At 35.1% G+C, this 27,054-nt stretch overlaps 2 protein-coding genes across 7 annotated transcripts in view; one reads left to right on the top strand and one right to left on the bottom strand.

The window, feature by feature from the left end:
* cactin overlaps window positions 1–27,054 on the top strand; it is a 465,667-nt gene that overhangs the window by 118,701 nt on the left and 319,912 nt on the right. The window lies entirely within an intron of this gene.
* Window positions 1–27,054, bottom strand: part of sh3gl1a (SH3-domain GRB2-like 1a) — a 54,862-nt gene that overhangs the window by 1,694 nt on the left and 26,114 nt on the right. For 2 of the 6 annotated variants that reach the window (NM_200301.1, NM_001105606.1), the window contains 6 exon segments: window positions 1,520–1,561; window positions 10,565–10,701; window positions 14,244–14,347; window positions 18,846–19,004; window positions 20,926–21,059; window positions 24,927–25,070. In NM_200301.1, the coding sequence (NP_956595.1) occupies window positions 1,520–1,561; window positions 10,565–10,701; window positions 14,244–14,347; window positions 18,846–19,004; window positions 20,926–21,059; window positions 24,927–25,070 (720 nt within the window). 6 annotated transcript variants of the gene reach the window in all.

Here is a 27,054-nt window from a genome sequence, read left to right as displayed (position 1 = left end):
TTTTCCTTCACCACACTTCACTGATTTCTGTGAGAATCTTGGGTCCATGCAAGACATATTAGGAAATGAATCTCTGTGTGCTGTTGGGGATGATTTCTTCCATTCTGGGGTGATTTGGAGTCCTAATTTGGCCACAACTTTCTCGGTGTTTCAGCAAATGGGATGATTTTTGTGACAAATCTTTTTGACACATATTGGGAAAAATAAAGTACTAGTAACATTTAAAAAGTCTTTAAATGTGTAAAAACTCAACTCTCTGGGTAATTCAAATAAAAAAAATATTGTTATAATGAAAGTCAAAGGCATAACAGCATATAGACATAATCATGAATTCTTGATTGTTGCTGGTTTTTCATGATGGACAACAGTCAGTAAAAATGCTCAACTCATGTTGGATGGATGGATAGATAGATATAGATATATAAATAGATAAAACAACAGCGAGGATAGATGGGTGGGTGGATGGATGGATGGATGGACAGAACAACAGCGAGAATGGGTGAATGGATGGATGGATAGATAGATAAAACGATAGAACAATAAAATAATAGAAATAGAGAGAACGATAGACAGAACAATAGATAGAATGATAGAACAATAAAATGATATATACATGTAGATAAACAGAACATTAAAACAATAGATTGATAGAACGATAGAACATTAAAATAATAGAACGTTAGATAGAACGATAAATAGACAAAACAATAAATTGATCGATAGATCGCTAGAATGATAGACACAATGATAGAAGGATAGATTGTTAGAATGATGGATAGACAGCACAATAGAAAGAACGATAGAAAGAGAGAGCGATAGATAGATAGTTACAACGATAGATAGAATGATAGAACATTAAACAATAGAACGACAGACAGACCGATAGATAGAACGACAGAATGATCAATAGAACCATAGATAGAATGATAGACAGAATGATAGATAGACAGAACGGTAGATGGAACGGTAGATGGATGGAAAGATAGATAGACAGACAGACAGACAAACACTAATGTGTGCATGTGTTGCTTGAAGTAGACTGATTCCCTAATCATTTATAAAGTAGTTGAGATCAGATGGCCCTAGAGGACACCCCATGTAGACAGCATACAGTGCAACATCAACATCACTAACAGCCTGTGTGTGTGTGTGTGTGTGTGTGTGTATGTTCATGAACTGTTCATGCAGCTTTTCATAAACAACTCATTTCTGAGCTAAACAAGCTCCCAGGGTGGATCATTTAATGTGTGTCTGTTTGATCACGCTTCTGATTGTGTGTACGAAAGAAACTGTCACAATACCAAATCATCCTACACACACACACACACAGATATAGACACACAAAGCAAATGATTGTGTTTATTTATGCATGTTTCACCAGAGTATATTCAGCAGGTGTGTGATTCTCACTACTTATTTTTAACAGGACCGGAGGCTGACGACAAAAAAAAAAAGAAAAAAAAAGAAGTCTGGCAAAGAAACCTCCACCAAGCCCAGTGTGTGTTTGTGTGTGACTCACAATTACGTTTCTGGCGTGAAGATGCCCTGTTAAAGGAGGGGGCTGCTGACGTAAAAGAAAGAAAAACAATGATCAGTATTTGACTGTGAAAGCAGACATCAAATACACACATCCATTCATACAAACACGCATGAACACATCTGCATTATAAGCCTGTGTTACTGAACTGTCTGATCAGTATGCAGCATGCCATCTGTCTATTTCCTTTATATCCTTTCGCATATAATGACTTCTGCCAGAACGCTGTAAACAACAGAATCCACTAGCTTTGTTGTTGCTTTTTCTAAAAGTAAAAAAAAAAATGTAAGTACTGCCTTGGCAGCTATCTGAACTATACACAAACAAACAAACAAAAAACAAAGTATATAGGTAGGTAACAAAGGTATAAGTTAAATTACTGAAATAAAAATAATACATTCATAATTCAGCTCATAACAGAATTACTACAAAAATTACATTAAAACAATTAAAAACTTTTTTTTTTTAAATAATTAAAAATATTAGTATATACTACAAGTACACTCACCAGCCCCTTTATTAGGTAGACCTGTCCAAAAGCTTGTTAACACAAATTATTAATTAGCCAATCACACGGCAGCAACTCAAATTATTTAGGCATGTTAACATGGTCAAGACGATTTGCTGCAATTCCAATTGAGAATCAGATTGGGGAAAAAATGTGATTTAAGTGACTTTGAACGAGACATGGTTGTTGGTGCCAGAAAAACCAGCGACCTTATTGCTGTGAAGCGTTTGTACTACCCACAGTGCAACCGTGACGCCGCAGATATAATTTAAATTTTGTTAACAAAACAGAGCCATCTGTACAAATTGTAGCCTCATCTTTCATACATTTGCAGATCATGATAACCACAGGTGCATCACCTCACAACCATGAGCAGAAATAGCCTGACTATGTGGTTTCTGCGGTGTTAGACATAGGAGTTGCGGAAATAACATGCTTCTCACATGATCTCATTTCGCTGTTTAGTACCTAATACAAGGACTATTTAGAAGTAAATATCAAATGCACCAAAGCCATAATGAAATCGAGCTACCCATCTGCACAGCATGGATCATGTGCTCACGACTGAACAGTGTAGAAAACGATTTTCTTTTTGGCAGAAAGTTAATGGTCTATGTAGCGCTCTTTATTATGTCTTATGAAGAAGAGAACAACAATGCTGTCAGTTAGATAAATATAGTTGACCATCTAGCAGGATTTAGTCAAACCAGAGACTCTGAGCTGCACTTGCGGAGTCCTGAAATAATCCTGCATGTCCTACTGCCAACCAGTGGTGGTCTAGAAATTTGGGTACTGACTAAAAGTGCAGATATGCTACTTTAACATTACTCTAGTAGAAGTATTAAGTACGCCTTTTCACATTCACTCATTAATTGAATCAAAGTACAAAAGTACAACACAGTTGTAATTTACTAGAACTTCTGTTAAACTGCTTTGACACAATTTATATTGTAAAAGCGCTATAGAAATAAAGATGGATTGAAAACAGAACTTTACTTAATTATGAATGTTTATGTGGCAACATCATTTATTACCAAAACCTGTCAAACTCCCTTAAAGGTGCAGTAGGTGATTGTCTTCAGAAACATTTTTGTTGTGCTGGTTGAAAGTCTCTTCACGGTCTAATAGTAATGATTACAGTAAATGATCTAAATGTGTTTATATGTATTTTTACATTCTGGGTGAAGCATAAAACTAAAAAATTAAATATTGTCAATATTTAAAACAATTAAATATTGTCGGGCCGACATCTCCCATAATTCCGTTAAGTAGCTCAAACTGTCTGTCAGCAAATGTACAGTAGATTCAGACATCTGTGCATCTGTTTACGCAGATCCGCCATTCGCGTGTGCCCGCCTGCATGAGCGCCGCACGTTCACGAGACAATCACAGACGCGGTGAAATCAAATGCTGAATTCAAACTTTGGAAAATCCTGAATCAATATTGGAGTTACTTTTGCATGCTGGAGGAAGGACGACACCATGACTGATGTAATGTTCTGTTTTAGAACTATTTTAGTCAGGCTGAGCTTATGTTAGATTCTGTTGTGTTGTGAATGACTTATATGCACAGAAGTGTTGTTCAGCCACTGAAATCTCCCAGCAGAAGATTGATGCAACTATTTTCGGTTTCATAAGGTCCTTTTACAGCATTGCTAATGTAGATTTATATTTAGTTTAACAACAAAACATCAGTAAATAGCGCTATTCCGTTTAACCTGCTTTATTGAGCTGAAGTTGCTTTTATATTCACATTGGGACATTTTTGAACAATGACAGTCTTCCTATAATGTTTACCATGCTACTCTGAATATTCGCTCTAAATGCAATTCCTGCACGGCGCTGGCCAAACACTAACTAACTGGAAAATGACATGAACTATTGGGTTGTCAGCTGTTGTGACGTTGTGTGCATGTTCACGATTTCAGGAGGCGTGGCTTTGAATCACAGTCCCTCCCTGCCACCTAAAGATAATGTGCTAGCATTTTGGCAGATCACCTACTGCACCTTTAACTATACTGAAAATTCAAGTGAAAAGATGTGAAACTACTTTTACACATTAAACCCCATTCAGACCAGTTTCTAAAATCAGTGAATTGCTTAATTGAAATTCACTCTGAACGGATCATTTGAATCAGTGAATCATTTACCAGAAGCTCACTCAGAATGGATTATTTTAATCAGTAAATCATTTACTGGAGACTTAATCTACGGAGCTCATTTTAGACAGTGGTCCGCAACCACTGGGCTGCAGACTGGTACCAGTTCATGGATCAATTGGTACCAGGCTGCACAAAATTTATTTGTATTTTTTTTTTTTACATGAATTATTTCCGTTTGATTTATTAACTGAGTCTGAACGATCTTTTATTTTGAAAAGTCTTTTATTTTGAAAAAAGACCGTATTCTCTCGGTTACATCTAGGTCACTTGAGCACCCAAATTTAACCCACAAGCAGCAAAATGAGTAAGAAACAGACGTCTTTGGAAAGGGGAAAAGGCCCAGTGAAGGACTAACGAACTGCCAAGGAATGTAATAATAATAATTATAATAATTAATTTTATTTGTAAATGGCGCCTTTCTAGACACCCAAGGTCACCCTACAATAAGCATCAACAGCCATGCTAAAACTAATTAAAACAAATAATAAAACATTACCAAACAAGCATTGACCAAACAAGTATAAACACACATTGCGAATATAAAATAACATGATAAAAAAATATGATAAAATTTGTTAAAGGAAAGCCTGCTTAAAAAGATGGGTCTTTAGACGAGATTTAAAAGTGTGCAGACTATCACTGCTCCTTAGGGGAAGCGAGTTCCATAGCCATAGAGCTAAATGATCCGTCTAACATTGTGCTTCATCGAGTATGAGGTGGTACCAGGGAAAAAGAGTTGCCTGATCTGAGAGTGCGAGAAGGGGTGTAAATATGGAGACGTTCTGTGAGATATTGAGGAGCAAGATTATGAAATGCCTTGAAAGTTAGAAGTAATATTTTAAAATCAATACAAAACTTTACCGGAAGCCAGTGAAGCTGATAAAGGAGTGGTGTGACATGCTCATGAGATGTCCGAGAGATGACATGAGCTTGAATAAGAATTTCTGTGTTATTGGTTGTGAAAGAAGGGCGGAGACGAGTGATATTGCGCATGTATCCACAACCCATTTGTCAACAAATCAGGTAAATCCACAATAATTGTGCAAGAAGATCAACTGATGGAGATCGCAAATGACGGCGGCCTTTTAGGGGGCGTTCTATATTGCGTCTTTTCTAGAGTTCACATAAGTTTGTTGTTTCCAATGGAGGTGCGTGGTTTGTGCACACAAGTGTTGTGGAGCGCTTGCGCCTTCCAGACCAGACACACCCAGTTAAAACGAGCGCACCCAAGTCACATGACAAGAACTGACAGTTTTAATATTTAAAAAAAAAAACTATTTTAAGGTCAATATTATTAACCCCCTTAAGCAATATTTTTTCGATTGTCTACAGAACAAACCATTCTTACATAATGACTTGTTTAATTACCCTACCTTGCCAAATTAAGCCTTTAAATTTCATTTAAAGCTCAAGACTAGTATCTTAAAAAAAATTCTAGTAAAATAATGATGTCACCATGGCAAAGAAAAAAAAGAAATTCGTTATTATAAATGAGTTATTAAAACTATTATGTTAAGAAATATGCTGAATTGGGGGACAAAATATATACGGGGGATAATAATTCTACATCCAGTGCAGTTTCCCACTGAGAGCGTGTTGGTTAATCAACTGCGTCGTCTTGGCTTGTCTCCGTGGAAACCGGAGAGCGTGTGAGCATAAACTCAGTGAATCATGCAGAGATCATTGTTAGATGAATGAGTTAAGGTCGCCCATTAGACTGATTTACATTAACCTTGCTCTCGATTGATGTGAGTTTGGGAAGACAGGGCTGTTACGTGTGATTCAAAGCATGTTTCCGGAAGCCCTTGAAATTGCACGATTAACCTTTGCTGAATTAGGTTAGTCATTTGCACTTGTAATGGCTTTCTGTGTTTCACGTCTACTACCACCATGCCATTCGAAGTCTGTAAGGAGATTCAGGCGTCCTCGCTAAGATTTAAATGGGATTTTTTTTTTTTTATAAAAATCTGCATGTTAATGAACTTTATATTACTGTATTACAGTGAAAGAAGCACTCCACTGACTTTACAACTCGAGTTAAAACAACTGAGTTTTGCTATTTTTAAATCCATTCAGAAAAATCTCTGGGTCCGGCAGGAGCACTTTTAGCTTAGCTTAGCATAGATCATTGAATCGGATTAGACCATTAGCATCTCACTTAAAAATTAAAAAAGAGTTCTGACAATTATTATTTAAAGTTTTACTCTTTTTTTATTTACATCATGTGCTAGGACTGATGAATAAATAAAAGTTGCTATTTTCTTGGTTGATATGTCTAGAAACTATACTCACATTCTAGCGTAATAATAAACTTTACCGTCGTATCATGTTCCCAGCAGGAACAATGATATTATATATTATGATATATGCAGTACCTAAAAAAATAAACAAAATAAATAAAAATCGATCATCCATGTATTCTGGCCCAAATACAGCAGGGAAAATAAGTATTGATACCCTTTTATTCTTAGAACACATTTTTCTATTTCATAAATATTTAATATTTTTGAAGGTTGACTCGAAATTTTCCCCGGATGTTGGTAACAACCAAAGAAATCTATATATGCAAAGAAAACAAATCTAAGTTGTTTGCAAATAAGGCTATGTGTAATAAAATGAAATGACGCAGGGAAAAAGTATTGAACACATGAAGAAAGGTGAAGAGGTGTAGAAAGGCAGTGAAAGCCCAGAGAGTAGCTGAAATCAGCAACCCTCTGCCCTTCCTCGTTGTAAATGAATATTAGCTGCTTCAGTCCAATCAGGATGATGAAGATGACACCAGGGTGGACATTTCAGCTAGACAATGATCCAAAACACAGCCAAGGAAACTCTCAAATGCTTTCAGAGAAAGAAAATAAAGCTGTAGAATGGCCCAACCAATCACCTGACTTGAATCCAATAGAAAATACAAATTAAAGCTCAGATTTGATAGACGAGACCCACAGAATCATCAAGATTTTTACACTCTCTTGATGTCTGTGAAAAACTCACACCTGAGCAATTCATGTGACTTCATTCTCCATATGAGAGGCGGATTTAAGCTGCCGTCACCAGAAAGGCCTTTTATATAAAAGTATTAAAGTTTCAGTAGTTCAGCACTTTCTCCTGGTGTCATTTCATTGTTATTACATTTAACTATTTTCTCAGATTTGTTTTTTTTTTATTTTTTAATGCTGTGGCGACCCCAAATTAACAAAGGGACTAAGCCAACCAGAAAAAGAATGAATGAATGTTTTTATGTTAGGGTTTTAAAAAGAATCTGGTTCAATTTCACGTCAACAGCTCCTTTAGAAACATTATTCCCAGGATAAAATCATGATGTGTTCGATATTTATTTTCCCTGCTGTTGATACAGTTTAGGATCTGCACCAAAGTAAATACATTCTGAATTATCTCTCATGAATGTTTCTATGAATGATTAGATTGACAGAATTAGCAGATTTTTTTTTTTAAATGGTGTGTTTCTTTTATGTCAATCATGTGGCTTTCCCAGTTGTGTACACTGCATACGGTTTAAATATTAATCCCAAATTAATTTAATAAGATACTGTAGTCTTTATTTAGATCAAATTAAACAAGTTCAGTGCTGATTCAGGTAATTATTGTTAGTGAATTTGAATGTGTGCAAAAAGGATTGTGGGTGAATATGTTCAACAAAATGATAGAGTTGATTACTAACCTCAAAACTCACAACAGGTCTGCATTTAAGGGTTTATTGGTTATTGTTTATGGGTTATTGACTGAGCTTTTGCCTCGAGAATCTCAGCATTTCACTATATTCTTACTTTTTTTCCAGAATGAATGAGAAATAAAAAAAATATTGTGAGTAGAGATGCGCGGATGGGCTATTATTTCATCCGCAACCGCATGACAAAATTCATCATCCGTCCGCTATCTATCCGCAGTAACATTTTTGACCAATTTTTAAAACCGCACCCGCCCGCCATCTGCTGATTGGGCTCTTTATTTGAATGGCTTATTCCTTTTTATTATTAAATGAATGTTTCTTTATTGATCTTTATATAATAGAGAATGACTTTAATGTAGACATGCAGTTAATCCATTAATTGACGACGCTTTGAAGTGACGCTAAAGATACGAGGACGTGTCTTTTCACTTGATTCGATTCCTCGGTCCTTGAGTCTTTTCCTTGCGTCCTTCCCCCGTATCCCCGTGGGGTGGAAACACGAGGAAAGAAAGCAAGGAAAGGAAACGAGGATGCACAAATAAGAAATGAGAAGCACCCGAGCTCTCAGAATATCAGCAGTGAACTCCGTCTCTAATCGGCGCACAGGGACAAAAATAAATAAATAGCCTAAATTAAACGCACTGTACTATACAACTTTTTTTATTGTAGCCTAATAGAAAACGCATTGACACATCATTTCAACATGCTGCTATTTAGTCAACTACTAAATGCCTATTTCACTTTATTTTTTAGTAAATAGATAGAATAAGTCATTTACATTATAGCCTAATAATGTTTACATTTGTAGTTGTCCATAGCAACCCCAAAAACGTACCTGCTTGCCTTGCACATCTCATTAATGGGCAGTTTTTCGACTATTTTTTTATTTATTTATTTTTTATTTTTTGCTGTGGATGTTATTGAGCTTGTAGAAATCGGAAACAACACCAGTTCTGCGACAAGATGAACCTTTATTGATATCTCTATCAGGCAATACCTATTTTATATGCCAAAAGAAACAACAGGCAGTAAAAAATATTAACATAAATGTCTTAATGTAGGCATAGGCTATAGTCGCATGCTTTGGCAAACAGTTGAAATTTTTTTAAATTAAAACGTCATATCGTGCCTAAGCCTTGTAGGCTCAGTCACCCCCACAATTAGAAATTAAATTAGAAAAGCGATTATGTTGAGCGAACAAAGTCTGACCAGGCTAAGTGCATGTATGACAAGTGCCCCAATAACCCATGGATTTAGGATTATCCCCATTCTCCTCAAACTTGAAGCATAACGAAATACTACGCCAGTTGCGACAAAGAAATTCTGGCAAAATAACCTTAGCCTCGGAACGTAAAAGCGAGGCCAACATGTCTAGAATAGAATAGGCTAAACCAATATGAACTTAAAATTATCAGCTGACCGAACTCAAAAGTTTATATTGAACATATGTGTAGCCTAAATAACATAGGCTAATTGGTTTAATATGCCTGACTTTAGGTCTAGTTCGATTTTTTTCTTGGCACAATGCAGGAATAAAAATAGCATCTACAGTGTCAGGATTCAGACGGGAGCGCCTGCATAGCCACTATAATGCGCCCTGCTGCACTGAAGGAGCGCTCGCTCGCAGCACTTGTTCCTGAAATGCATAGAATTCTCTTGGAAAGGTGCTGTAGTCGTGGGAATGCCTGGCCTTATTTCTCCCAAAAGGAAGTAGATTTTCCTCTGCTGATCCGTCTATACTGAAGTTTGTAGAGGAATACTTCTGTACTTCATTCAGAATTAGTGTATCCGATTCCTTCTCCCATTCTGTGAAGTCAGTCCTAGGCTTTTTCGTTGGTGCGCCAGCTATGAATATAAAAACAGTACAACCGCCCGCCACCCGCCCGAATTTAATTAAAATATTATTTTTTCGTAACGTCATCCGCCCGATCCGCGGTTTATCCGCGGAGCCCGCGGCTATAACCGCCAACCGCGCATCTCTAATTGTGAGTTTACAAACTGAAGCAGGCGTCTTCGTTAAGATTTAAACAGGAATTTATATTAGTAATAGAAACATTAATAGACTTTATATAAATGGATTACCGATAAAGGAACACTTTACTCATTTTACAACTTAAAATGAGTTAAACTGTCGAGTTTTACCATTTTTATATCCATTCAGCCGATTCCTGTGTCTGGCAGGGGTATTTTAGCTTAGCTTAGCAAAGATCACTGAATCGGATTAGACTATTAGCATCTCACTCTGTCCATTAGCACCTCGATCACACATCACAGCACATCTCGTAATTCAGTTTTTTTTCTATCATGAAATTAAAGTATACATTGCCAGTATAAAGTTTACAATTCTGACTTTTCCCCTCAGAACCTTGCTGTTCAATTATTTTAGCTTAAATCAGAGGTGCCCAAACTCAGTCCTGGAGGGCTGATGTCCTGCAGATTTTAGTTCAAACCCCAATTAGACATCTGGACCAGCTAACCAAGCTCTTTCTAGATATACTAAAACACTTCCAGGCAGGTGTGTTGAAGGAAGTTGGAGCTAAACTTTGCAGGACACCGGCCCTCTAGGACAGAGTTTGGGCACCCCTGATGTAATTTAAAGGATGCATATGTTAAAGCACTTTGGTTTCATGATTTCAGTATTTTTCTTGTAAATATCAGGTTGATCTGACCTGTGGATGAGTATGAGGGTGGTGCTGCTGCTGATGGATTCCAGCCTCCGTTGGAGTCTTCTGGATCCGAGTAATCAATGCTCGGTCTGGACACAGGCATCCGCTTCTGCCGAGGCTGAGACTGGGCCTTGTTTACTCTGCAGGACACAAACAAAAACATCAACACAAATGCAGGTAAAAACACAGACTGCACTCTGGTAAAAAAATACAAAATTGTGCAACAATACGGGTTATTTCGTTCACATATTGGCAACAAAACATAAGACTTTTTCTGATTTTTATGTATAGATGTATATATACAGGTGAGGTCAGAATTATTAGACCCCTGTATATATTTTTCTGTTTAACGGAGAGAAGATTTTTTTTAACACATTTCTAAACATTATAGCTTTAATAACTCATTTCTAATAACTGATTTATTTGATCTATACCATGATGACAGTAAATAATATTTGACCAATTTTTTCAAGACACTTCTATACAGCCTAAAGTGACATTTAAAGGCTTAACTAGGTTAATTAGGTTAACTAGGTAGGTCAGGGTAAGTAGGCAAGTTATTGTATGACGACTGTATGTTTTAGAAAAGATACAATACATGGTGAGAAGTCTAGCCCTAGGCTGCAAAAAGCAAACATAAGAATTAAGTTCTTTACCCTTTATAGTGCCATATTAAATTGTGTTGGGGTGAAAAGAATGTTTTGATTTCTTTGACCATCATGGCGATGTTATTACCTCAAATCTTAAACGTGCAGATATGAAAACCGCGGCACACTACAAAATATTAAGAATATAGTGCTGGTGGATAATAATATTGAAATAAAAGAATCTAAATATTATTTTATTTTAGCTGAAATCAAACAAATAAGACTTTCTCTAGAAGAAACAAAATATCTAGACATACTGTGAAAACTTCCTTGCTCTGTTAAACATCATTTGAGAAATATAAAATAAACAAAAACAAAGGGGTTAATAATTCTGACTCCAACTGTATATCAAATGTAATGTTTGGTCCTGAAAGCCTCTTTTCTATTCTATGACATGAAAACTGCACCCAAAGAAATCCATAAATTTCCACAGATTGTTGAGCCTGTCATTCCATCTGTATCTTAATTATGTAAGTATATTGTAAATACATATGTTTATTCAGTTTTTATATTTAATTTATTTAAATTATAATAGCATTTAAAGTACATACAGTTGAAGTCAGAATTATTAGACCTCCTGAATTATTAGCTAACGGAGAGATTTTTTTCAACACATTTATAAACATAATAGTTTTAATAACTCATTTCTAATAACTGATTTCTTTAATCTTTGCCATGATGACAGTACAGAAAATTTTACAAAATATTTTTCAAGACACTTCTATACAGCTTAAAGTGACATTTAAAGGCTAAAGGTTAATTAGGTTAACTAGGCAAGTCATTGCATCATGATGGTTTGTTCTGTAGACAAATTGATAAAACTTATTGCTTAAAGGGGCTAATAATATTGACCTTAAAATGGTTTTGAAATTTTTTTTTATTTTATTCTAGCCGAAATAAAACAAATAAGACTTTCTCCAGAAGAAAAAAAAAACATTATAGGAAATACTGTGAAAAAATCCTTGCTCTATTAAACATTATTTGCGAAATATTAAAAAAAAAAAAAAAAGTTAAAAAAAAAAAAAGAGGCAAAATAATAATAATAAATCACAGGAGAGCTAATAGTTTCGACTTTGGCCAATTCCCAATTCTACCCCTTCCCCCTTCCCTTTGGCCCTTAAAACCGAGTGTGAAGTGGGCTTCGAGTGTTTGAGAGTGGGCTTCAAAATTTACCCCTAAGAAATGGGACAGCACTACAGCACCTGCACACATCAACATGATCTCTTGCTTCATATGAGATTAGACGATCGTGACTGCTATAGTTATTCCAGTTGTGCTATTTTTTGGTATTTATCTTCAGGAAATCACTGAAGGCATATATTATGTTATCATAATGATCTAACCTGGCAATACGATCATAACTGTGCTGTGCATTTACACCATGGCCATATTCATCTAAACGCACAAAACAACATTAACATTATAGCAGACACTTTAAAAAGCTCATTCTCAGCCACTAGACTTTTCTTTTTTTTTTTATATTTTATTTATATATTGTGAAACATTACAAAAATATACAAACACATAAACATTTAACAATAGGCAAATACACTAAAGAGTATTTTGAGCAAATATTAATAATAGAAATAAATAATAATAAATAAATAAATTATAATAAAAATACATAAATAAATAAAAAACAACAACACTAGTGCTATCTTATATACAGAAAAAACAAGTCTACAATGTGTTGACAAGAGATAGTTTCCTGTAAAAGCTGGGCATTGGGGGTGGAGACTCAATCAGAAGGAGCTGGATCAAGCTGAAGAGTTTGGACATGTTTGCGAAGGGGTTCCCACAGTTTAGTAAAAATAGTGCCACTAGACTATTCTGACAGGGTATTCAAGAGTCATCGAGTGTCAGAATGTTGTGGGACTGCTGTACAGGAGTTATGATTATTGATTATAGATCGTGAAATTTAGCGTTTTTTATTTTTGCGGGTTTTTTTAAAAGCATGACGGTAAAACACAAACGCGGTTATGAATATATTAAAACATGTGCTTGTTTGTTGTAAATAATAATGTTCGTAATAATGACAAAAAATAAAAATTTTTGGATCTCCTTACTTCAGGGTGCAGCTATCCTGCCGTTGTGGCTGGTGTATTCTGGGAAATTTTCTTACCCCTTGGTTTCGAGTGTAGTGCTGAAAAATCTCCATTCAAAGGGGTATCTACCCCTTGCCCTTAGCCCTACGCCTTCAAGCTTAATAGAATTAGGAAACACCTACCCCTTTACGGGAACGCGCAAAACAAGGGGTAGGGGTAAGGGGAAGGGCTAATGGGTAGAATTGGATTTGGGCCTTCAACTGTATTACTGAATATTTAAATGTTTAGATTATTTGTGTACAACAACTTTATAAAGTTATATTTTCAGGTTTTTTATGTATTATATGAGAAAACTGCAATACATTTGTTACATTGTTGTGTATAATTGAATTCTCATTTAGAACTTTAACTAAAAGTTTTATATTTCTTTATTATAATATTTACATTTTCAGCCTACACTCTCAAAAGCATTCGATAGAAATTAGCTCATGTTTATCTTTTTTTTTTTTGTTTGTTTTACAAAATTCTGTGGCGATATAACTAAAAATATCTGCAGATTCTATCTGGTCCTACCTTTGACACATGAAATAAAGTCTGGATAATTTAAAATGGGTTATTCTGTTTAGTAACATCAGTGTCATGCAGAGATATAGATCATTTAATGTAATGTAAGTTTAATGAGTCTGTTGACATGATGCTCTTTTTATATCATTGTGATCAGATGACATTGTAAACTGCTGTTTTCTCAGCACTGTTACTTTTGTTATGCATTCATTTTATCATTGAGAGAAGAGTGCTCATATTTACACATACAACTAAATTAAAACCCCATTAACCAAATGAACTAAAACTAAACTGAAATATATGAAAATTGTAAAAATGGTATAAAAATAAAAAATAGGTTCCAATGTAAAACAAAATAACCTCAGTGCAGGATCTGTTTCAGTTATATTGGTTGATCAGGTGTAATGATGGATATTGAGGTCTAACCTTTCTCTCATGGCCCCTGCCAGCTCCTCCAGGACCTGCATCGACTGTTTGTGAAACTGCAGCTGAGATTCCACCAGAGCACAGAGTTGACTGACCTGCTCCACCTACACACACACACACACACACACACACACACACACACACACACACACACACACACACACACACACACACACACACACACACACACACACACACACACACACACACACACACACACACACACACACACAAACACAAACACAAACACAAACACATGGTGTTGCTTTAGCATGAAGGCCAGCAATACGTAAACTTCTCCTTTTATGCTTTTTGCATCTTTATTTGTGCTACACCCAAAGCACACTTGTAAAAATGCCCATGAGACAAAAAAACTGTGCATGATAAAGACATTTCCTGTAAACATATGTAAATAACTACATTTATTTTATATTTATCCCTTTGGTAAATAGATTTTTTTTCTTGTTTTGGCAAAAAACTCACTACATATTCTGTGCATATTATTGGAAAAAAAAAAAAAACATCTATTCCAAATGTTGATTAGTACAGAAACAAAAAACAAAAAAAGCCATAAAAAACATTTTCAGAACTTCAAATAAATAAACATGAACTGATATTATTAAAAATGCTTTTCAGTATTTCTCATTCAAACTTGAACTCCTAAAATAACAAAAGATTTTTTTTAAACAAAGCTATTTTTATTGTTTTTCTTTCGATACATGACATTAACAAAAACATACTACAGGTATACACTCACTGGCCACTTTATTAGGTACACTTTTCTAGTACCGGGTTGGACCCCATTTTGCCTTCAGAACTGCCTTAATACTTCATGGCATAGATTCAACAGAGTACTGGAAATATTTCTTAGAGATTTTAGTCCATATTGACATGATAGCATTACACAGTTGCTGCAAATTTGTCAGCTGCACATCCATGATGCGACTCTCCCGTTACACCATATCCCAAAGGGGCTCTATCGGATTGAGTTCTGGTAATTGTGGAGGCCATTTGAGTATAGTGAACTCTTTGTCATGAGATGATTCATGCTTTATGACATGGTGCATTACCCTGCTGAAAGTAGCCCTCAGAAAATGAGTACACTGTGGTCATAAAAGGATGGACATGGTCGGCAACAATACTCAGGTAGGCTGTGGCGTTGACACCAGGTGCGTAGAGGACATTTTAAAATTTGGGGGAGGGGACAGCTTAATGAGATCCAAAAGTTTACATTCATATAATTTTAATCACCTGTTTCTAAATGGTCTGACTTTAAAAGTGAGGGGGACATATCCCCCAGTCCCCCTGGTTGCTACGTCCCTGGTTGACAAGATGCTCAATTGCCACAATTGGGCCCAAAGTGTGCTAAGAAAATATCCCCCACACCGTTACACCACCACCACCAGCCAGAACTGTTGATACAAGGCAGAATGGTTCCATAATTTCAAGGTGTTGATGCTAAATTCTGACCCTGCTATCCAAATGAGCAGCAGAAATTAAGACTCGTCAGACCAGGCAATGTTTTTCCAATCTTCTATCGTCCAATTTTGGTGAGCCTGTGCAAATTATAGCCTCAGTTTCCTGTTCTCAGCTGACAGGAGTGGCACCAAGTGTGGTGTTCTTCTGCTGCTGTTGCCCATCCGCCTCAAGGTTGGATGTGTTGTGTGTTCAGAGATGCTCTTCTGCGGACCTCGGTTGTAACGAGTGGTTAGAGTTACTGTTGCCTTTCTATTAGCTCCAACCAGTCTGGCCATTCTCCTCTGACCTCTAGCAATAACAAGGCATTTGCGCCCACAGAACTGCCGCTCAGTGGATATTTTCTATTTTTCAGACCATCTATAAACTCTAGAGATGGTTGTGCGTGAAAATCCCAGTAGATCAGCAGTTTCTGAAATACTCAGACCAGCCTGTCTGGCACCAACAAAGTCACTTAAATCACCTTTCTTCCCCATTCTGATGCTTGGTTTGAACTGTAGCAGATCGTCTTGGCCATGTCTACATGCCTAAATGCATTGAGTTGCTGTCGTGTGACTGGCTGATTAGAAATTTACGTTAACGAGCAGTTGGACAAGTGTGCCTAATAAAGTGGCCAGGGAATGTATATTTTTCAAAGCTTGAAAAATTAAATAATTGTCAAAAATCTACAGTATTTCCATACAAAAGATGTGTTCCACAAAATGCTATGCTTCAATTGTACAAATCGCATTAGTGCCTCAAGATTTTTACCACATCAAATGAAAAAAGTAATCCTCACACCAAGTCTTAAAATTATCATATCAATGTAAGATCCTTGTAGCATAGCAATGCTTATACCAAATTGCTAGACACTTGCTATATACAGTAATAATTTAGTGACCAGTCATCAATAACCTTCTTGAATTACAAGGATATAAAGATCAATCAGAAGTTTCTAGAGTCTCTGGCCTGCAGTCTAGTGTTGATGAAACAGACTGATGTAAATGTGTTGGCTCAGCAGACTGTCTGGAAAATCTCCAGCACTCACTGATGTGGACCACTGTAGACACATTATAATTATACGAGTCCGTCTGCTCCAGAACCATAAAAACTTTCAGACTGGGGATGATTTGATTAGATTTTTACAGCCGTTTTCTCAAGCAAGCATCACTTGGGGTCAGCGATTTTACATTTTATTGTATAACACAGTTTCTGTTATGGACGGAGCCGATTCCAAAGATCCTTTAGCTGGACTACAACTGGGGATGCTCATTTCGGTTAATTTTGCCAACCGACAACCACCAGATTAATATTAAATTATTATTTAATTTTAAAAAATGACATGTCTATTTTGTGTCTGACACATGAAATATTGCATTTCAAAATACTAATTTATTTTAACATGCGAACATATTAACAACAGAACATCTTCATGCTCCTGTGTTTCCGAAAGCATAGAAAAAATAAATAAATAAATAAAAAGAATAAATTAACTAGTCCTGCCCTAGATATTTTTCACTTAAATGACACATTAAGACAACATAACGAAAACACTGACTGAATCCTTTTTAAGACTCGGCATAGGCTGTTTTTTCCCATGATATGTTTTTTCCTTCCGTCAAATGAAAATAGCAGGCTACCTTAAATCTATCGATTCACTGAAAATATGCAGTTTATTAAGGCTCCACTGTTATTCTTATATCATAAACCTCTGTCAGCATTTTTAATGGAAGTCATTAGTTTAAATATTACAGGCCCTATCATACACCCGGCACAATTAGGCGCAAGACGTGTTTCCCCGACGTGTTGCTATTTTCAGTCCAACCGAACCACAATCTTCCCGTTCCCTGTTACGTTGTTTAAATGGCAAATCCATTTGCACAACTTTGCAGACCCATGGGTATTTCAGTCTGAAAAAAGGGAGTTTGTTAAGGTGCACTGTTGGCGCATTGGTATTTTGAGGAACTAAAACACACTATGCAATAGACCAGGTGTGGGCAAACTTGATCCTGGAGGGCCAGTGTCCTGCATAGTTTAGCTCCAACCCTATTCAAACAGACCTCCCTATAGAGTTCAAGTGATCTTGAAGAAACTGATTAGTTTGTTCAGGTGTTGGAACAAAACTCTGCAGGGACACCGGCCCTCGAGGATCAAGTTTGCCCATCCCTGCAATAGACCAACTGAAAGCTGGTCTAAAGTCCAGTGCAGAGCTGGTTAGTTGTGCGCCTTGCTTACACATTGCTGTAAACACGCAGGATGTGCAGCAACACACAAATATCTGTACAAATGAAAAAGAATTAAAGGATTGAAATATTAGGAAAATTATTATTTTCTACATAAATATAAAAAACACTGCCTCCATGCCTTCTTCACCTCGGGGGGCTTTTTTCAGTTTATTCACAACAATTTGCTTTTGTGTAACGTTTTTGTTAATAGCAGTATTATTTATTATATGCATATTTATATTTGTTTTATTAAAAACAAGCTTAGATTTGTCAACCTGTCAGGGTTTGGATCATATGGGCACAGCATGTGTGTTTTGATATACTCCGTTTTTTGAACACACTTCGTTATTATTGTTCATTTATTCGTTTGGTGGAAATTAGAACTGAATTTAAAAATAGTTTTAAACAAATCTTTGCAATTAACAAACAAAATTAATTTTGTAGGCTAATGGATGTCTTTAGCCGAGTGCGTAAAACCCCGTTTCCTATGTTTTACGCAGCGGATGCCTTTCCAGCTCCAACCCATCGCTGGGGAACATCCATACACACTCATTCACACTTATACACTACAGACAATTTAGCTTACCCAATTCACCTATAGCGCATGTCATTGGACTTGTGGGGAAACCGGAGCACCCGGAACAAACCACACGAACACGAGTAGAATATGCAAACTCCACGCCGAAATGTTAAACGGTTAAAAAGGCACCCTTTCGGTTAACGGTGATTCCGTTGTTATGAGCATCTTTAGCTATTAATATTATTAAAAATGAGTTATAACAACTATAATGTTTAGTAATGTCTTGAACAAACTTCTTTCCCTTAAAAAAGAATTGGGGAAAAATATACAATAGGGCTAATAATTCTGACTCCAACTGTATATCAATAGATTTGACTCAGCGATAGGCTGATGTGAGCTTACGTCAGTATCCAGCAGGTTCTGCATGCTGGTTTCTGCTGCGTCTCTGGACTCCTCAAACTTCTCCATTGCCATCCGGAGCTCCTCATCAGCAATTTTCCCCTGACGTTTCTTCTTGTAGTCGTAATCCAGTCGACGGCCCTCCAGTTTCTTCAAATGATGCTAAGAAAAAAAACAGAAATTATTATTATTATTATTATTATAATCATCAACAACCCTAGTGCAAACACTGAGTCTCTCTTAAGCATGAGAAGATGAACGCATCTGTTTTGCCAACATTTAACAACAGCACTGCACAATTATCTTTTATCTATACATTCATTCTGTTTAGCTATCCATTGAAAATCTCACTCACTGCTTAACTAACCAAAACTTGTTACGGCATCTGCATATTGCAAATGCTTTTATTATATTTAATTGTATGTCAATTTGTATAAAAGTTTCTGATAAAAAATTTTTTTTTTGAAATTCTAAATTTATATGGATATCTTCAGAAAAATACATCCTATTAAATTGTATAAATACATCAAGTTGTTGTTATTATTATTATTATTAATACCTTAAACTGATTTTAATACACAATAATAATGACAACAATAATAATGTGACTAATAATTCTAATAATACTACTACAAATAATACTAATACTACTAACAATACTACTAATAATACTAATACTAATAATACTAAACCTACTACAAATAATACTAATACTACTCATACTAATACTACTAATATCAATACTACTAATACTGATACTACTAATACAAATACTACCTATACTAATAATACCAATAATACTAATACTACTTCTATTAATAATACTAATACTACTCATACTAATACTACTAATATCAATACTATTAATACTGATACTACTAATACAAATACTACCTATACTAATAATACCAATAATACTAATACTACTTCTATTAATAATACTAATACAACTAATACTAATAAATAATAAATGATACTACTACTAATACTACTTATAGTAATAATACTACAAATAATACTCCTAACACTAATACTAATAATAACAATACTATTAATAATACCAATTACACAAATACTAATACTACTAATAGTAATATTACTAATATTACTAGTACTAATACTACTTATAGTAATAATACTACAAATAATACTCCTAATACTAATACTAATAATAACAATACTACTCATACTAATACTAATACTACTAATACTGATACTACTAATACAAATACTACCAATACTACTTATACTAATACCAATAATACTAATACTACTTCTATTAATAATACTAATACAACTAATACTAATAATACCACTAATACTACTGATATGACTATTAATACTACTATACTGTAGCTAATACTACTAATACTAATAATAACAGCACTACTAATACTACTTCTAGTAATACTACTAATCCTAATAATACCAATACTTCTAATACTAATACAACTAATAGTAATATTACTAATGATACTACTACTAATACTACTTATAGTAATAATACTAGAAATAATACTCCTACCACTAATACTAATAATAACAATACTACTAATAATACCAATACCACAAATGCTAATACTACTAATAGTAATATTACTAATAATACTACTACTAATACTACTTATAGTAATAATACTACAAATAATACTCCTAACACTAATACTAATAATAACAGTACTACTAATAATACCAATGCTACGAATACTAATACTACTAATAGTAATACAACTAATAACACTAATACTACTTATAGTAATAATGCTAACACTACTAATACTAATATTAACAACATATAATTATTAGTATATACAGTAATACTATAATTTGGCAAATTTAATTTTGTTATTCTGCATTGTAATAAATTATGAAAATGTTATCATAAACCATAATTCTAAAACTATTATTGTAAATTATAAAAATGGTCAGTTCCATAATCATTTGTTTTTTTTCTTCACAAAAACATGACATTTACATTGAATACCATCCAAGCCAATAACAATCCTTTGTTTGTAAGACTGAAGATTTAAATCAATAAACTCTTGTTTTATCATTCAGACTGCAGTTGATTCCAGTTTTCCACCTGAATGTCTTTCAGGTCCTTGTCGACTATCGTTTGGAAAGGGTCGATGAAGTTCTGCTTGACGTCAATGTCTAGAGAGTCTTTGACTTCCGCCAATCTCTTCATGGCCTCCCCCATCTCCACTAAAGCACCGCCTGTCAAACAGTGCAGAACATACACAAAACTATCAATTAAAAATAATAGTATAAAAATAAAAAAGTCATGATTTTAATGAGTAAAATATCATACATGCAGTGTTGAATACATTGTGATTTTTCCTGGTAAATGCAAAGGAGATGTTGACATGAAATTGACCTAAATTTTGGCAAAAACCTAAACACTTTAAACATATAAATAAACCAAAATATTTCATACTTTGTATAACAGACTTTTTGTGGTAATAATAGCTTTTAAGACGCCTCTTGTATGCAGAATGAAGTCACATACATTGCTCAGGTGTAAAAATCTTGACCGTTCTGTGGGTCGTCTCTTTTGGACTGCTGTTTACTTCTTATTTTCTATTGGATTCAGGATCAGGGGATTGGTTGGGCCATTCAAGCAGCTTTATTTTCTTTTCTGAATCCAATTGGGAGTTCCTTGCCAGTGTTTTACTTGATTCTTTTATATTTGATTCTTTTTATTTATATCATCCTATTTTATTTCAGTCTCTTTCAGTTTATTTCAAGCTCTTATTTTGTTTCATTCATTCATTTTCTTTTTGGCTTAGTGCCTTTTTTAATCTGGGGTCGCCACAGCGGAATGAACTGCCGACTTATCCAGCACATGTTTTACACAACAGATGCCCTTCCAGCTGCAACCCATCACTGGGAAACACCCGCACACTTCCATTCATACATACACAACAAACAATTTTAGCTTATTCAAGTCACCTATACCGCATGTCTTTGAACTTGTGGGGGAAATCGAAACACCCGGAGAAAACACACACCAATACGGGGAGAACATGCAAACTCCACACAGAAATGGCAACTAACCCAGCCTAGGCTCGAACCAGCAACCTTCTTGCTGTGAGGCGACAGCACTACTTACTACACCACCCTTATTTTATTTCACTCCCTTTCATTTTGCTTTTATTTATCTATTAATTTAATTTAATATAAATTCTATATTAATTACATTTAATTTAATGTGTTTTCTTGCTGAAATGTCCACCCTGGTTTCATCTTCATTATCTAGCGATGTAGGTGTTTAGACTAAAGCAGTTAATATTCATTTACACTGATGAGGGGCAGGGTTGCTTTCTAAAAACAGATTTCAGCTGCTGTCTGGGCTTTCCATGTCTTTTTACACATCCCTTTCTTCCGGTGTTCAATATTTTTTACCGGCGTAATTTAATTTAGTTACACACAACTTAATTTTTAAACTAATTAGCTTTGTTTTCTTTGTATATAGGGATTACATTTAAGGATGCTTCGATCAATTGGGCAGAGATTGGTATCGGCCGATAATTTTATGACTCGATCAGTACTCACCAATCTGGCCGATCTCATGAACCGATCGCAAGTGTTTGTTTACAAGTTTACAAGTAGGGGAAGACACATGTGCTCACCCATATATTACACATCAGCAGCACTAAAACACATGATGCGTGAGGTAAATGAAGCAAGGTAAACGATGTGCAAGCGATTGCAGGGCGAAATATACACTGGTAAAATAAATAACCCATTTATTTGTAATTTATAGGCCTACTTCCTTCTAGTGAAGAAGTAATAGATATATAGGTGCGCATTTTAACTTCTTGTGCATCAAATATGATTGAATATAATAATCTGATTGAGACTTGTTGGATTGCTTTTCCATCATTTGCAATGTTTACAGATTGCATTATTAGTCATTTTCTTAACTTTCCTAAACTGTTTAATATTATTTTCTGTAAAGCTGCTTCCGACCATGACATGTTTACACTAGATGGTTATAAGAGACATGTTTAGAGGATTATATGCAACATTCTTCCTTAACTGTCTTAGGTAAGGAGAGATCTACACTTAAAGGGTCACGAAACACCAAAACACATGTTTTGAGCTGTTGACAGTCATATATGTGTCCCATGCTGCTAAAAACACTATTAGGACACATATATTACACTAAAAAGTGAAAATTGGTTGTTTTTGCGTTATTTCGAGCAAATTCGTACTTCAGGTTTAAAAGTAATTTTTGAAGCTGCGTCACGGCCATGAGATCTTAGCATGTATTCCAGCGTGTAGACTGGACGTTTGTACCTGGGAGTGCCTTATTACGTCTCTGAGTGTGCTGCATTAATGCATGAGTAAGACTTGGTTCAAACCAATCAGCATGCTCTATTTTGCAACTTCATTAATATGCATGACAGCTTCCAAGACAGAGAGAGAGGACACGTTGTGTTGCCAAAACAAGTGTGTAGTGTTGCTTTTATAATTTGCTGCAGTGAAGTTTTGTTTTCATTTTCTCTCTATGAGAGCGCAGCTGGACTCACATGTGGATTACAGTGCATGCAACGCTCGACAACAATACCTGTCTAAGGAACTTTTTTCTTTTTTACCAGAGAGCTTCTCATCTGGAAATAGTGAGATCTGGATTTGCTGCTTGTCTCCTTCTAATAAAGACGCGGCTCTAGTTGGTGATGATTGTCCTGTCTCTACAGATTTGGTAAGCGAGCGACCAGTGCTCTTTGTTTGTTTATTTAGATGGCAAAGTAAGTTCGTATGGAACTAACTATTACACGAGTGTAAACATGTTAGCACCACAGTCAAACTTACCGTTGTGTAGGATTTTCATCACATTTTGTGACAGGAATAATGCACACTGCTTTCTGACGCTAACTGCCGAGTGCATCTAAGTTTCTGGGAAATGCGGAAGTTTTTTTTATCTCATTCGCTGTGCAGTAACAAACATTGCATGAAAAATACACGCTTAGAACAGTTCCACGAATCAAATATCTCTTTTGTCACGAAGGGCATGAATGAAATTCCTGAATGAAAGAGCCAAACTGCTTCGGAATCGGTACTCGGTATCAGCCGATCACCATCACAAGGAGTATCGGCTGCAAAAATCCTGATCTGAGCATCCCTAATAACACTGGTTGTTAATGACATTTGGTGAAAATTAAAAGTCAACAGCGCTTTTGGAAATATGAAGAGATAGAAATAAAAAGGTCAATTTTCAATACTTCTCTTACCTGCTGCATATGCCAGATCTCTAATAGCAAAATAAGAATGACTAGACTTCCTAGTCTAGACTTCTTGTGTGTCTTTAAGTGTTACTGTATGTTTGATATTTTATACTTTAGGTACAAATGAAATGCAGTGTTTATAATAGTATCACCCTTAATAAAAGTATAAAGGAAGCTTTTTTTAAAAGTCTGTATCTATTACTTAATATATTAGGATAAATGTAAATTCTGCTCTTATCGTGAACAAAAAATTATTACACAGATATTGGCTAACGAATTTAAATGAGCAATATATTTTTTAAGTATACTCCCATTGATCTTTTATAATTATTTAGTACACCTGGTGAGCAGGAAGGGGAAACAGTTTAAGCATGACCTCCTGTTATGAACATGAGGAAACACACAGGCCAAAGTCATTCAGTCATCCATCACAATGAGGAAAAGCAGCAACCAGAGCTGTGATTTGCAGTAAAAGGATGCTGAGCTTCACATAATGGGAAGCGGATATAGAACAGCAAAAACATTAAAGACATCCACCCTTAGGGTATTAATTAAAAAATTCCAGTGAGTAGGAAGTATTCAGCTTGATGTCATGAGGAAAGTAATCATTTTAAGAACTGTCAAAAAACAGTGGCTAATTTCTAGGAATTTGCATGATTTCATTCGTAATGCATTTTCAGCTTTTTTGTTCATATTTTGGAGCAAAAGACCCAAAGATTATATAATAAAGACAGTTTTCCCAGGCTTTTTTGCTCATATTTATCAAGGGTGCCAATATTAGTGGAGGACACTGAATACTAGAACAGTTTTCTATTTGTTAAAGTGTTAGAGAAAGAGCACTCGTTCCTCTTACCGAAGTTGGTGTCTTCTCCCATGTCTCGACCGTATTTCAGCATGCATTCTCCCAGAAGGCCCTCTGCCTGTGGATAACCCAGACTCTTGACCTGCCCGCGCATCTTAGACATGGTGTTCGCCATCGTCAGCCTCGCTCTCGATGCTACAGTACCACACACACAAATAAACACACACACACAAAAATGAACACAAATGTACTGTGAAAAAATAAATAAATAAATAAATAAATAAATATATATATATATATATATATATATATATATATATATATATATATATATATATATATATATATATGTGTGTGTATATGTATTTTCCATCCATCTACTCCGTGATGATTTAATAGTCTAAATGTTATGTTTACAATCCCTAGACAACTTATTAAATCATAACAGCTGAACTAAAATGACGTAATGTATTCCTACACAGATTCCACGTATCTCTCCAAGTTGCTTACATTTAATACAGACCCAAAAACGTCACAAGTTCCATTGCTATTTGTAATGGATCTTAATCGAATTTTAATTTGAAATGAAATGGCGTCCAAACTGCATCTGTCCAGAGGCGAAAAAAGGAAGAAAAGAAAAGCAGAGGGGAAAAAATACTTGTTTAAATAAGTTTTTTTTTTTGTTAGTTTTTTTTTTACATATTTTTTTTACATATTTATTAAAGGTCAAATATGCTACAGTTATTAACAATGTATACATTAAAACAGGGGTTTTCAAAGAGTGAGACGCGCCTCCCCTGGGGGGCGCCAGAGCATGTCAGGGGAGGCGCGGGAAAAAATATTATATAATAAAAATCTAATTATTAAGTTTAATTATTATATGTATTTTTATTATATTTAAACGTTTTAATTAAACAAAGCTAAAAAAAATAATACGTCAAAAATAAGAAAACCTTTTTTACCCAGAAGGCCATAGCTGTGAATTCGCTTCTGTTTGGCAAGCCCGCCAATACAGGTATATGCCTGCTAATACAATGGATCGGTTTCTGAGACCCCCCGATTCAAAGCCTTCAAGTTCAGGGCTTAAACCCAAAAGACGACGATATGATGATCAGTATTTGAGTTTAGGATTTACATGGACAGGACCAGCTGATGAACCACGACCTTTATGTGTGGTTTGTCAAGATATTTTGGCTAATGACAGCATGAGACCCGCTAAACTTCGACTGTTTTGACTGGGATGGACAGTTCTTGGATCTGTTCTATTCATACTGAACCATCATCCTAGTTTTAAAAACGTTATATTAAAATACTTGTTATTACTCTGTAAATTATTGCACTTTCATGCAAATGATGATAAAAGTGAGTTAACAGTCTGACATCTGTCTGTGTCTTTATATATACTGTATATATATATATATATATATATATATATATATATATATATATATATATATATATATATTTATATAAATATATATATATATATATATATATATATATATACACACACACACACTGTATACATACATATATACTATATATATATGTGTGTGTGTGTGTGTGTGTGTGTGTGTGTGCGCGTGTGTGTGTGTGTGCGTGTGTCTGCATGTGTGTGTTTGGGAGGAGGGGGGCGCCAATGGATAAGTTGTCTTAGACTTTGAAAAACCCTGCATTAAAATATAAAAATTTGGTCTTTACACCAGTGGGCCCAATTTTTATTTTTATTTTTTATCTCGCCTAGGGCCCCTCAACCCTACAGGCTGGCACTGGCTGTGTTTGATTAGGGTTGGAGCAAAACAGTGCAGAGCTGTGGCCCTCCAGGAATCCAGTGAGACCTATTAATTAGAACTTAGGGAAACTAAAATATGATGAACTTAATGCTCAATAAATGAAAGTATTTATGAAAATTGATAAAAACAGAGTTATGTTTTTGCAAATGATCTCAACATATATAGGTAATAATATAACAAATCAATTAATTTGGCAGATGGTTGGAATCATACATTTTTTCACACACTTTTAAGGAAAAAAAGCCTTTATTTCTTATATTTTTATATGTAGGTACACAAAAAAATGTCATTTTAACATTGTTTAGACATTTGTATGAAAACAACAACAAAAATGCAGTATATACTGTTAAAATCAGCAATATTAGCTCTCTTCAATTATTAACCCT

The sequence above is a fragment of the Danio rerio genome, chromosome 2 (genome assembly GCF_052040795.2).
Source record: "Danio rerio strain M-AB ecotype USA chromosome 2, GRCz13ab, whole genome shotgun sequence".
Classification (NCBI taxonomy): Eukaryota; Metazoa; Chordata; class Actinopteri; order Cypriniformes; family Danionidae; genus Danio; species Danio rerio.
This window is presented reverse-complemented; position numbering and strand designations above follow the sequence as displayed.